This window comes from Fulmarus glacialis, unplaced genomic scaffold (assembly GCF_000690835.1).
Source record: "Fulmarus glacialis isolate BGI_N327 unplaced genomic scaffold, ASM69083v1 scaffold16772, whole genome shotgun sequence".
Taxonomy (NCBI): Eukaryota; Metazoa; Chordata; class Aves; order Procellariiformes; family Procellariidae; genus Fulmarus; species Fulmarus glacialis.
Window position 1 is genome coordinate 99,098 of NW_009197370.1, and position 14,389 is coordinate 113,486.

Genomic DNA, 14,389 nt, shown 5'->3' on the forward strand with positions numbered 1-14,389 from the left:
CTATAATTTCTGTGTTGTTCACAAAGTATTCCTGCAGTTTTTTAATTTTTAACTACTGCCTGCTTTTCTACAATGTTTTTGATTTTTTTCATATGCAAAATACACATTTACATCTTGTTTCAACAGCATCAATTCCCAAAGTAAAAAACTCTCCCTTTTATAAACCAGCTTTTTCCTGATTAATCTTTTATTCAAAGTCTTTTCTCTAAGAAGTGCTTCTCTCACACAAAAATTCAGCACTACTAGTTCTTCTAGAATAAATATGAATATTTTCATGATTACAGAAAAATAAACTTAAACTGAAATGAAGGCTTTAGATTTAAGACTCCCAAGAGCTGTTTTGTTCTCCATTGTGCTTTTTCTGTTCCAAGAACTTTCCCTCCAAAGCTACCCAATGACTATGTAAATTGAAGAGATTAAATAACTTCAGTTAAGCAGTTTTCATAAAATCAAATTAAAAACATAGTTGTCATACTCATTTATTTCATTCTCAGAAAATGTAACCCTCTCCAACCCCATTTTATCACCTCTCCAACCAAAGGACACTTCCATTTAATAAATTCCTTAATATGAAGATTAGCAGATATAAATATTGGCAAATCCTCTTTACCAAAGGACAATGACATAATTAGGTTACAGGTTATCATTTTTACATCTACATTTTAAAAGTGATAAAAAACAGAGTGGAAGATCAGTGAAATCTGTTTCCCCTATGAAGGCCATATAATAGCAGACTCTTCCCGACTCCTTTTTGGTAGCTTTGTTGTGGGTTTTCTATTAATTTAGCTACCATGGCAAAATCCAGAAGGCATGAGGTAAACACTTTGAGAAACTCATTAACAATAAAGCCTCATAATACAACTTTTGGAGTTTTTTGGGGGAGAAGGGGCTGTTTTGTTGGGGAGTGGTGGTGGTGTTTGGTTTTTGGTTGGTTGGGGGGTTTTTTGTGTTTTGATGGTCGTTTTTAAGTTTTGCCTTGCAAGGCAGGAGATGAAGCCAACAACATAAGTAACAGACAACTTCCTTATGGAATGATTAAGTAGAGAAGAAACAGCTTTCAGTGTTACAAACTTCGCAAAGAATGCAAGTTATCCAAGACTTGGAATCTTTTCCATCCTAAATTTGTCCTACTGAGATTAAGTGTTGATCCAGTTGAAGCAAATACCTGCTATAACCAGTTTTATACTGTTAACTCATCCACACAGCTCAGACCTCAAGACAACTGATAGGATTGATACATGACAAGATAAATTTTTTAGAGGAAAGAATGTAATGGAAGAAATATGTAGTACAACAATAAGATGGAGGAAGATGGGAAATAAGTGGTGATGCATTTAAGATATAAACAATAATCTGTTACTTGATGAAAAGGTGAATCCAGACAAGATGGAAGTCCTTTTTGCTATTTATGAACAAAACATTAAGTAACAGAGTAACTATTAAAGATATAGTTGCATTCTATGATCTTAAATCAGTGCAACATCTAATACTTTTTATAATCCTAAAGTAAAAGAAGCAGTCAGCAATGAGTAGGTTAAAGCATACATTTTCATTTTCTGACAAAAAGGAATCACTTTACATAGATCTAGCAACACTAAAACAGTAGGTTTAATTTAAACTACAAGGACACAATTTACTCTCGTATGCAAGCAGTCCTTTGTAATTTTGGGGTAAGGAAAACCTTGTGAGGTACTAGAAGATGTATGAAAACAGAGGAATGGTAATAGTTTCACCTCCCTCCCGCCGCTCTTCACCCATATATCACAATCAAACTCAACTTGTAGAGATGCAGAAACACCTTAGTGCACCATACAACTAGCTTTTCTTGAAGTTTTACTTACTATTTTTTTCTTTTGAGATTTTAAATCTTCCAGTGCATCATCTAAAAGAAGGACATCATACATTAGTTTTCAAATATAAGTAAGAGATAATTTCAGCACACTCTAAACATTGACTTTGCCCTGTGAGATCAGGAAAAACTATGCCCTGACCACTACCAACCCTACAACATCAGTAAACTTTGCATAAAATAACTAAAGTTTTTACGTGAAAATAGATCATTTTAAATCCTGAAACTGCTTATGAATTATAGCCCACTGTTATCACCTTACAGTTATAACTATTAAAAAGTTTTATGTACCATTTCGTCATTAAGCAAACCAATTCTAGCCAGTGCCCTGCTCTGACCTACGTTAAAACTGGTACAACAATGGACCAAATACACTTAATCTCATGAGTCAAACTACAGAAAAAAAAGCTTGAGGTCTAAGTATTACTATATCTATTTGAGTACCAGATTTACTGTCTTCAGTATTTCACGTAAGCCTCTTAACACATGCTAGTTTCAAATGCCAGGTCAATTCTGAGCTTCAAATCTCCATCTATTTCACCCTTTCAATACTTTCAGACTACAGCAAAACCCCCAGTTTTGTAAGAAAAGCTACCAGAAAGTCATTTTACTACTAAATATTACGAGACTCTGTTACAACTAGTAGGCACAGCACCTAACCTCTCTAAAAGGAAGGGAAAGAAGAAAGGTTAAATGCACGTGGGATTTTCCTCTAAGTCAATGCTTGCAGCTTGGCACTCATGGAAAACTCACTGTAATAAACCATCACCTAATACAGAAAATATTCTCTTGATAAATCCATTTTCTACTACCTCCTTCACAGCAAGAAGAGTTTTAACAAAAAACTTCAAAATTTTTTCCCCTTCTCAGCTCTACTGGACACCAACAGTTCACTTCCTGTAAGATACAGCTATTTTTACCCATTTTTCAGTTTTCAAAAAAAGAAAAAGCTTCATGGAACTACAAGAAACAAAAACAAAACCCACCAAACCAAATACACACTTTTTTGTATCTTTTTTAATATATATTTAAGCATGCTATATGCACTTTTTAAAGTTACTTCAGGAACATCACTGTTACTTGAAATTAAGGGAACACATAATTACTTGAACTTTTCCAGAATGTAGAAAACCATTTTGATAGAATAAACCACTTTATTAAGTGTACAAAATACTAAAACTGGGCATGTACATATTTGAAAGTCTATGCAATGAAAGGGTAACTACAACATTCCCTTATTAGTTAAGACAAATAGGACACGGAACAAGACCGTATTTAGCACTGGGCTGGACCACAGAAGATAGACAATTCCAGGAATTGTGCATCTTCAAATTAATAAGGTACCTCCCTCCACCAAATTTTACATTTATATTAGAACACAGCCTTTCATGTAGCCCCACACAGATTAACACATTGAAATGCACTGCAAGGCAGTATGGTATCATGCAGCCAAACAAATAGCATAATACTGTCGGCTGTTAACAGTTACTCAAGAAACAGAAGCTGCTTTTGGTACAGAAATGCCTAGAACATCTCCAAGCATAGCTTCCCACAAAGCAATGCAATCAGCTGAAAGTGTGGGTGTTTGTTTCTGATCACTTTACCTCCTGTGTTCAACAAGAACCCCATGACACACCTGCCCCTTCAAACTTGGCCAAATGGCAATTACTGCAAAGTACTCTCAAGAAACCAATATATCTCATCTTAATTAAACCTACAGGAAAAAAAAAAAAATCATACTAGAGAAGTCAATACCTGCAAGATACCTCATTTATTTTCCCCACACTTTGGGACAGATCAGCCTAAATCTTCCTCAACAGTTGTTTGCCTGACCAGTCTTAAAAAACGAAATTCTGTAATCTCTCTACATCACCTTTCCTAGTGTTTCACTAGGAATTTTCCTCATTCAGAGCATGGTTCCCAAAACTGGTGTATGCTGGTTTTCCAGCATAGAGCTTTATAGTATTAAATAACCATCTCCAGTGACTCAATGTGTTATATTAACTTATCCCAGAATAAAAGGCTAGCTTTGAGCCACTCAGTTGCCAGTTTGCTCTCTCAGCTACATTTTCTCCTGCTTTACCGCTGTAACTCTTGCACTGCGCATTTGATTTATCTTTTCCAAATACAGGACTTGTATTTTTGAGGTAAAACGCTTCATTTTTACCCGATCTCTGGAACAATGCAGAAATAATTCCTTTTGGCATGTTCTAACATCTACTGAAACCCTTTATACACAAGTTCAACAAAAGCACTAGACTTGCTTGTATGCTAAAAATAACAATAAAGACATTTAAGCAAACTAGAAAAACATACATACATTTGTTTTTCTTATCCAGCCATGAAATGCAAATATATATTCGCCTTAGAAATGAATCACACAGCACCACAGAATATATGGACAATTTTATTTCTACATAAAAATGTATGTCCTACGCTTGCATATCAAATGCAAACATTAAGTTTAAGAAAAATTTCAAAAGTCATGTTTAACTCGTAAGCTGTCACAAATTAAATACATCATGTTGTTCTGCAAGTCATAAAACATAGTGCAACACTGAGGTTTTTCTGTATTATTGCTCACATCAGCATGAGATATTGTTACAGGCTGGACTACTTTCAAAGAAAGTCTCAAATGAATTCTAACTACTGCAGACAAGTGCCACAGATGCAGTTTTTAAACTTTGCATTAGAATGAATCTGCATGTTCTTTAATAATTTTTTATATATATTTGAACACCTGAATTACTTTTTTTTTTTCTTTACACAACTCCCAGTTTTCCTTAGCTCTCAAAACAGCACAAAACCACCTGCTTATCCCTTTTCCACTCAGGAACACATAAGCATGCTTTCGAGAACTTGGGAGAGAAAAGCTATCTTGACAAATAAATTAAACACATCTGCTATAAATCTCTTCTCTTATATATAAAGGTAACAGATTAAGACTGCTGGAATACTTGGAAGTATTAAGGGAACTACTACTATTGTTTATATTTCCTTTCCCTCACTCCTGCTTCTACACTACATTTTACTCCATTACACTTTGAAGCATGCAAAGACAGGAGAAAGTTACCACAATTTTGTAAGCGAAGTTAAAGATTAAGCAGTTCCCTTGCCGTTCTTTCAAGAACCGTGTGGTAGAAATGACAGTTTAGCTAATGCTACCCATTTCAGCATCAACCAAAAGGCTACTCTTCTTTTCCTGGAAGCCAAATTACTAAAATATTTACATTTTCATAGCAAGCATCATTCCCAACTAGGTCCATATTCTAAAAAAAGACAGAAGAAATACTTACTATTCCTTTCTGTCCGTTTGGAAAAGAAAAAAATGAGCAGTGTTCTTATAAACCAGATTCTTTAAAACAGAAAGAAGAATTATATTAATTAAAATATTTTACAGTAACCATTTCTGAAATCATTTAGCAAACAGGTTAGTTAATGCAAAAGACTTACCAGAGGAGATTTAACTTTGCAAATACAAAGAACAGAAATCTTCAAACAATATTTATACAGAAAACTAAAAATTAAATTAGTATCTTGTCAACAAGACATCAACATTGATCTAAATAAAATCCTCCTGTCTATTAAAATTTAACCAAGTATTACTACAGGTAGAAATACTAAGGAAGCAGCAGCAAGTAACATCATCGCTTGCTAAAATGTTCAGTGGGAACATTTTAAAATCAAGGTACATGCAGCTAGCTGAAAATTACCTAGTCATCACTTCTTATTCGATAGATTTATGATGCATGGTATCCAGAAAACCAAGCTTACCAGCTAAGGCCCAAAATTAAGACCAGGGAGCTTTGTGGGAAGAATTCAATACCAATGAAAACCATGAGATACAGCTATTGTACAAATGCTCTCCCAAGCAGAGTTAACTGACCTGACTCCTGGCGATTTTACAGAGCTCTGAATCACTCAGTTTCTGCAGCGTTTCAGCTGACTTAGCTCAAACAATGAGGCAGTTTATCTGTGCTCAAGATAAAGTTAAACTGATCTATGATCATTTTACATTTGAAAGATCTCTGTAATCATCAGGACTTCATTTGTTTTAAAGCTTAGAATTGCTTATAATTATTAAGTTGACACTTCTCCTGGCAAGTTATTCGGCCTAAGCCAAGTGGCAAATCTCATACTTCAAGCCCTTCCAAGCATCTTATCCAAAACCCTCCTAGTGCCAAGCACTATATAATAAAGCCTAAAGTAGCAATGTTTCATTTAAGAAAAAAAAAAAATTCTTAAAGGCTAGAAAGGTTCTCTGAATAACAGCTAGCGTAAGAAAGCAGGCAAAAGGCTATAAGATTTCAAACAGAGTTTCAACTTCATTCATAAGAACATCTTTTGCATTTCTATAATGGCTGCCCAGTTCAAAATGCTTTCAAGTATTAACACAACCCGAGTTAGGTAAGTCAGACAAGACAACTGGAATGCAAGAGTAACCTATCCAAGGTCAGAGAAACAGAGAAAGAAGTTTAACTCTACTCCACTTTCAAAGGTGTGCTGTAATAACTACTCTAAGAATACGGATGACTTTGCCTGCTTATACAATGCAAGATGTGTCTCTTCATAAAACATCAAAAGAAATAAATGTTTTACACGGTTTGAATTGCCTTAAAGACTATGCTACACAGGCAAAAGCATTATTTCTTTTTTACTGTACACTTAAAGTCTTCTATCTAAAGCTGTATTCTAAGCTAATAGACATATGGTAGGACTTCATGAAATAAAAAACATTTCCTCTTTAAGAACTTTGAGGTGAAAGTTTAATAGCAGATCATTTCAGACCAATTTTACAAAATAAAAACATATTTCTCTGAAAATCAGAACATGCAAGATGAAACAATCTAATTCAAACAAAAATCATTTCAAGAAGAGCATCCTTCTAATATATTTCTTCAACTTTTCAGATATTTCAATATACATTTAAAATTAATGCTGCTATATATTCCTAGAACTTAACTCACTCTACCAGCATCAGTAACTTGCTGAGACCCTGAGGGAATGACCTAAGGCAGAAATAAGTTGGTGACTGACTGCAAGCTGGAAAAGGCAGACATATTCCAGTTTGATTTGGGCTGAAAAATCTCTAGAGCTATTACTGGGTGGCACCAGGCATTCAGCATGGAGTCACCTCTTGACCGAGAACAAAGACAAGCTGGCAGTTGTTTGCCATTCATATCTGCCAAAAAAAGCTGAAGGGGAATAGCTTAAGAGAAAAATCAGATAAACAGTTGCAAGTCATAAGAGAACAACAGTCTAATTGTACATGTTAGTAAGCCAATATCTAATTCAGAATTTTAAAGAAACCCATCATTCAAAAAAAAAAAGAAACAAAGAAACAAACAAGAATTGGAAGACAAACTAGAGAATAAAAATCCAATGTGAAAATTCACACCACAGCACTAGAAGCCATCACCTTCAGTAATAGAAGTTTTCATTTCTACACTAATCCTAACACACCTAAGTGAAGGGAGGCTGGTAATACTTCCTCTTCTACCAGTCTTCCCTGTTAGCATGAGCAAGCCTCGCATACTAACAAAGACTTTCAAATCCTTGTCCTGAAGAATAAAATAAATTCATATTGCTGCCAAAGATTAATTTGAGCTTTAACTTCTATATTCATCCTTTCCAGTCAAGACATTGCTGCCCATGTATCTTCTCCACAGGATTCCATAACAGCAGCATGTTAGTACATTATGCATAACACAGTACGACATACAAAAAGTATCTTCAAGTATTTTTTTTGCATATTATGTTATGCTGACCCACACTAATCAAACTTGCAAAGCCTTAAATATTTACATTGGACTTTGCCTTTCAAGTCTAAAGCTAGGGCACTGACAAGTCATGTTTTCATACAAAGATGCTGTACAAATATGGACAGTATTTATGATGTTCGCTTCGGCAAATTAGTAAATGCACTGTGCTCCCCATCAGTAGGAAAGATGCTCAGTAGGCTGCTTCTCCTCCTTAATGGTCTGGGGGAAGGGGAGGCAGGGAAGCAGCTGTTTAGTGAGGTGGGAGCCCATTTTGTTATTTTTGGAAAAGTAGTTTTCTTAGAAAATAAAAGCCATTTATGAGGATGAGCAGCCAATCAGCTCAGTGGAACAAAAATGTAGACAACGCTTTCTCCTATTCACATCCAATGATGTTAGGATATTTTCTGATTGACGAAAACAGTCAATGATTTTCCAGAAACAGAGCTAATTATGTAAAGCTAGTGCTCAACATATTTAGGCTGACCACCTTTCAAGTCACTTCTGTGTTAACAGTCACCTAATACGTAAAAGTAAGTTTCTCCATTCATTCTTGTATTTTTTTCCCCCAATTTTATATGCTGCATTTTACATACAGATGACATACCTTAGGTCACTTTCATATAGTAGTGTTACTTTTCCAAATAGCAGTAGAAATAAACCCAAGATAATGCTCTTCTGCTTGTATTACATTACTTTGCAGCTGTTCAGATATGGGTCTCTCTCTAGCCCTAGTATAATTTTGATAAGCCAAGTAACTTTAGATGCTAACATCTTTTGATGGTAAGACTTAGTTCTACACTAAACCCAGACCCATGAGAGACATTTCCCTCAAAAAGTGTCTGCCTAACTATTTGGATTCATTTTAAAAGAAAAAATTCAGCAAGTTATGACAACTCAAGGGTTGTCAAAAGAAAACCCAAACCCCTGCTGAGATGTATTTTCCATCTCCTTTTATCAAAGAGACAGCAGTTAGGGAAGAAAAAGGCGTATTTACTTACATCAATGGAAATGCAAAAAATGGAAGTGTCATAATCAACCTTGCTGTCCATTCATCAGGAAGACACCATAAATACACAATTAAGCAGGTGATAAGGTAAAGAAGTGAAGAGTAGAGAAGCAGCCTTCCAACCCATAGTTTCTGTAGCCTCTGATTTTTTTCTCTAAATTCTTCTAATGTTTGTATTTCCTGTAAATAAATAGGGTTCAGCCTTATTAGTGAAATTAGTTGGTGGTTTTACTAAGCTGCCTTTAAGTGTTTGCTAAAATTAGCCACATCAATTTGATACTTGATTAGAAAAGTCAAGCAGCTTTTTGATAAATGACAGTATTTGCCCGAAGATAACCTTTATAGCATAAATACATCACACTATTAAGGTTATGATATGGGCCTCTTACACTGTATTAGCATTAACACATCGCTATTGGGAAGAAATATTACAAATCAGCACTTTTTCCTATTTGTAATGCGTTAGTATACTTGGGACAAATAAAAAATGCTAATATCTTATGAATGGTAGTCTTTACAGTCACATAAATCACTACCAACTATACTTTGCATCCTAAAACTTTCATCAGGCACCTATGGAATTTCAAATGCTTCTAACGCTTCTCTGCTAACATGGGAAATTGCTAAAAACTCACTGTCATTTCACATGCTTTCATTTCAGTATTTTCCTCACATTAACAGTGAAATCCTGAACATCTGAGTGATGCTTTTGGCATATTAATAAGTGATCAAGCAATGCTCTGCTGTGTTACCATTTTGACTGTATTTCAAGCGACAACAGGAGTACTCACTTTCATTAAAAGAAAAACAAAAAATATCAACAGCATATTTCAAAACAGTTAATTTCCCCATAGAGTACAGACATCTGTCACAAATTCTGGCTAAAAATCACAATTGATTACTGAACCATCTATTCAGTTATTCTGCCCCTGACCTTACTTATTACCGCTACAGTTACAACTTTTACACTTAAAACCATACATTGAAGCTTTTCTAATGAGCCTGATGAATGGAACTTTGCATTAGTGACATTTTCCATTACATGGGAGTTTAACCATTAGTTATAATTAAATCATGTAATCAAGTCAACTTCACATTCATTCCCATTTCAGACTCTAAATAAATATTTAAACTGTAGTTTCTCACTATGTATTATATGGTATGTTTATTTCTAAGTGACTAATAGTAAGGGGGAAAAAGGTAGCAGTCCATCTGAAAATCAGAATCTCTAGTAGATCCAACTGGAATAATTATCAAAATAATTTAAAATTCCATGACAGTATTTTACCTAATGTGAAAGAAATACATGGCCAGCAAAAAGGATGCATATTTCTAAACAAAAATCAAACAAAACACCAAAAAGCAAATACATACCTTATCAATCTTTTCTAATACTTCTACAGTGGAAGGCTTTGCCTGCTTACAAGGGAAAGAACAAAGTGTTAATCTCACTAAAAAAAAGTTAATATTTTGAGGATTACTGTACATTAACTGTTTTCTAACAAAAAGACGTATTCATAATAGATTAGTATATTATCTATTTACATAAAGGTAAGAAGTTTTCCTACTTCAATAGTGACAAATAGGAGGAACTGTAATGAATCACTATTTTACAGTTGGTGTTACTATTAACTGAAGGCTCCTCTCCTACACCACAGAAGATGAAAACCTATAATGCATGTACAGCAATAATGGATGTGTGGGTGGGAAGTAAAACAAGGAGAGAATTGATGAGTGGAAGGAATAGGCAAAACAAAGGGAATATATACAGGAAGCCCTAACCTAAGAACTTAAGCTTTTTATTACTATTCATTCCACACAAAGACACATGCTCTAAATAAATTAAAAGCAACTGCAAATAAGTGTTATCATCTCCAGTAAAATTCCCCTTAGGAACAACTTGGAACCCACCTTCTAGGAATCTTCCCTAATTTCTGAGAAGTATAAAGCCACTATCTTCCCCCCACCCTTCAGGCCACAAATTCAAAAACCATAGCCCACACTGCATCGCTATGAAAGCAAGTTTCCCTCCATTACACAAAACTGACATTTCACCTAAACTTTTGCCTTTAAAGGAGTTTTGTATGGGAGGCTCTGAAATCAATTGATAATATGCAAAGGCAAACCTAGACTCGAACAACTCACACCTGCCAGAGAGTAGTCAAAAACCTCATGCCTCTTCCTCATAAACTCAGTGCATGATTCAATAATATACAAGCCAATAAAAACAGTTAGGAAGAAAGACTTGTATAGGTGTAAGTAGCTACCAAAACATTTGTCAAAACAGATATAGAATGATATTCTGAACTATCCATTTTGACCTAAAATAGCCACCAAGCTTTCAAGTCACAGATGCTGCTGTATCTATCCCAATGAAGCACCAGAAAACTATTTCGATTTACAGAAAGAGTTAAAACTGTATTTTTATAAGCTAACCAAACCACTGCCAGGCCTGGTACTGCAAAGGAGATAAAGGACAGCCGCACAATTTCACAGTTTTGGGATTTGGCAGAGAATATTTTTAGTCATTATGTCTCACTATTGGACTTTTAAGTGACATATTAATGGGAAAAGTTTAGTGCTAACATTCAACCAGCATTAACAGTCAACCAACAGGCATTAAGAAACATGTCCTGCATACTCCCATCTTCTAGACTAAAGATTACTATGTTGTTACATTATTTTACTTACCCTCCATCTTGAAATTAATCCACCCATCTTCTATTGTGGACAAATGTTGGCAGAGCTATCAATCTTCTACAAGAATTCACAGCTAGAAGTGAAGCATTAAGCACTTAGGACCAATCTAACAGTATAGTCCAAGATTCACAAATTTATTCCAATATCTAAAGGAATCAAAATACCGCATAAAGCCATTGCCTAGTTATTTACCTATCTGTTATTTTAAAATCCAGTCTTCTGTTTCATAGGTCATCTTGTAAGTCAGTTGATCAGCCCTGATGTGGCCAAACTTATTTTACTTTGGAAACATTTAACCAGAGGGGAGTCTTCTGAAATAGATGCACAGAACTGCTAAAAAAGCCACCAAAATCCTCCAAGCAGAAAAACAATTTTAGAAACTTACTATTAAGCAGGATTATTTAAGAAACTGATTTCCAGTTATTTCCTCTGCTGCTCATAAGCATAACTCTCAGTGTTCCTTTTCAGCTGTCACTCAAGGCATCCAGCATTAATAACCTTCTATTTGTGAGAAAGTTCATCTCCAATGAATCTACTTCCTTTTCATGGTCTCATCAACAAGAACGTATTGGATAGCACTATTGTTCTTCCTTTGTATAACGTCAAATAATCAGTCTCAAAGAGATTTCACTTGTTCTAGGAAAGCACTACATTGGCAGGTCTTCCATGCACACAACACACAGCGCAGACACCGGCACATCAAATGGCCCTAAAGCAATTCCAAAGGTGCAACAGTAACTCACCTCACTCTACACAAACCTGGAACCCGTGAACAGCACTAATTTGATGATCTGCATCTAGGTTCCTGAAACAAAAGTTGTCCTGGTTTCGGCTGAGATAGCGTTAATTTTCTTCCTAGTAGCTGGATAGTGCTGTGTTTTGGATTTAGTATGAGAGTAATGTTGATAACACACGAATGTTTTATTGTTGCTAAATAGTGCTTACACTGGTCAAGGACTTCTCAGCTTCCCATGCCCTGCCAGATGCACAATTAAGCTGGGAGGGGGCACAGCCAGGACAGCTGACCCAAACTGGCCAACAGGGTATTCCATACCATATGACATCATGCTCAGCATATAAACTAGGAGGCATGGTCCAGGAAGCAGCAATTGCCACTCAGGGCCTGGCTGGGCATCGGTCAGAGAGTGGTGAGCAATTGCATCGTGCATCACTTGCTTTGTATATTCTTTTATTATTAGTAGTAGTACTATTTTACTTTATTTCAATCATTAAACTGTCTTTATCTCAACCCATGACTTTTCTCACTTTTACTCTCCCGATTCTCTCCCTGATTCCGCCGGAGGGGGGGAGTGAGCAAGCGGCTGTGTGGTGTCTAGCTGCTGGCTAGGGTTAAACCATGACAAAAGTGTAGCAACTTTCCATCAGCAGGCAGTTGGAATCAATTGACTTTGAACCTTAGGATGGCAGAATTTCTCTCCAGTCACTTAATTTACAAGTTTTTACCCAATGAATGAAAAAGTGATCGGTTCATAGCAACCCCAACAGTAAACTAATGCTCAATCCCAACTAGGGCTCAAACCTTTTTAACTCTGGAATGAAACAGTAAGACTTATTAAAACAAAGCACTGATCCAGTTAGGCAGAAATATAAGTGATTATTATCTTGTTTATTAAGTTACCTTTGGCCAAAAACTGAAAAAGAAACCTAATCTCAATCCAAATTTGTATCCAAATTGTCTGAGGCTGTCAGAACAAGTTAATATAATATAGGATACACATTGCTCACTAGCACGAATGCTGTATGTAGTATGGTAATCCTTTCACCTTTTAAGAAAGCCAAGGACTTCAGAACCCAGAACTATAGGCCCTATGATTTCAAAAACCAATCCTAAAAGATAAGGAAATCCGTATTTGAAATGCCGCCAAAATGAAGCTAGAACAGATGGGCAAATTAGCTCTGCTGCTGGCAAATTACTAGCACAAAGGGGTGAGCTACAGAAAAAGCACAATTACCCCTTGGACTCTTGAGTAAGTTCTCAAAATAATCACTACTACAGCAACTCAGCTCAGTAAAATAGCAGCAATATTTTTATTTTTCAAACACGCAATCTAACATAGAATTTTATACAATTGTCACTTTGCAGTTACAGGCAAGTTTCTGCATGACAGGTATTGCAGTAGGTCTGAGCAGACATTTTCTTCACAAATATTTCTACAGCAACAGATAGTATCTTTACTGCAAAACAATACGAAAGCTATGTCAAATAGCCAATCAAGAAGTTTGTAAACTTAGCACAAGGTTCCCAAATCTAGTTTGCTTCCCTAGCATTGCCACTGCTGTTAGGAGCAATGGTAGCTCTCAGTTGTGGACATAGAGAGACGTGGAGATGCTCACGCAACCTTTTTGAATGCCATTTTCCTTCACGCCATAGTTTGAGAACCTCTGCAGTAGAAGTGTTAGAGGATCTTTTGGGCATAGGTTATCCGTGAGCCATTGGTGACACCGACCTTTGTCAATAACACATTCACAGTGCTATCTCTACATATGTTTTTCAAAATATCTGGCAAATACCTGATAGAGAAACAGGTTTGACAAGTGTCACCGTGCACACAATTTTATATGAACTATGATGCTGACAGGCTTTACGTATGCTGCTCTGCAAATCAGTAATACTACCAAAACCCTTCCCCAAAGACGTATTAAGGGATTAGGGCCACTAGATTCACATTTACAGTTTAGTCACCGAATCCTTAATTAGGAAATGGAGAATTTTCTATGGAGTGCCTCAGATGTTTTCCTTCTCTCACTTCCTTCTCTTCTTTTTGACATGACAACACAAGTTGTCTTCAACTGCTTCAAACTCTCCTCATTGGTCCCCACCTGCCACTCCACATACCTACCACTTATATCCTACTGTTCATGGTAAGAGTCCTCCTTCCACAAGTCTCCTTCCTTCCCATGCTCTAACCATCAAATTATTGCACAGCACTTTTTCCTTCTGAAGACTGCATTTCTTCAGCACAGAGCTGTCCTTTCCACTCACTGAGAACTGCTTCAGTTGGACTTATTTCCACAAAAACTATCACTGATTTAATAGGCAAATAAGATAGC

General features: G+C 35.9%; 1 protein-coding gene across 1 annotated transcript in view; it reads right to left on the minus strand.

The window, feature by feature from the left end:
• Positions 1-11,392, minus strand: part of KIAA1715 (KIAA1715 ortholog) — a 40,025-nt gene extending 28,633 nt beyond the window's left edge. The window contains exons 1-5 of the mRNA XM_009572529.1: positions 11,309-11,392; positions 9,992-10,036; positions 8,610-8,797; positions 5,146-5,204; positions 1,842-1,882 (exon numbers count right to left, since the gene is read on the minus strand). Of these exons, the coding sequence (XP_009570824.1) occupies positions 1,842-1,882; positions 5,146-5,204; positions 8,610-8,797; positions 9,992-10,036; positions 11,309-11,335 (360 nt within the window). The 5' untranslated portion in view covers positions 11,336-11,392. The remainder of the gene's footprint in view (positions 1-1,841; positions 1,883-5,145; positions 5,205-8,609; positions 8,798-9,991; positions 10,037-11,308) is intronic.
• Positions 11,393-14,389: the final 2,997 nt, after the last annotated feature.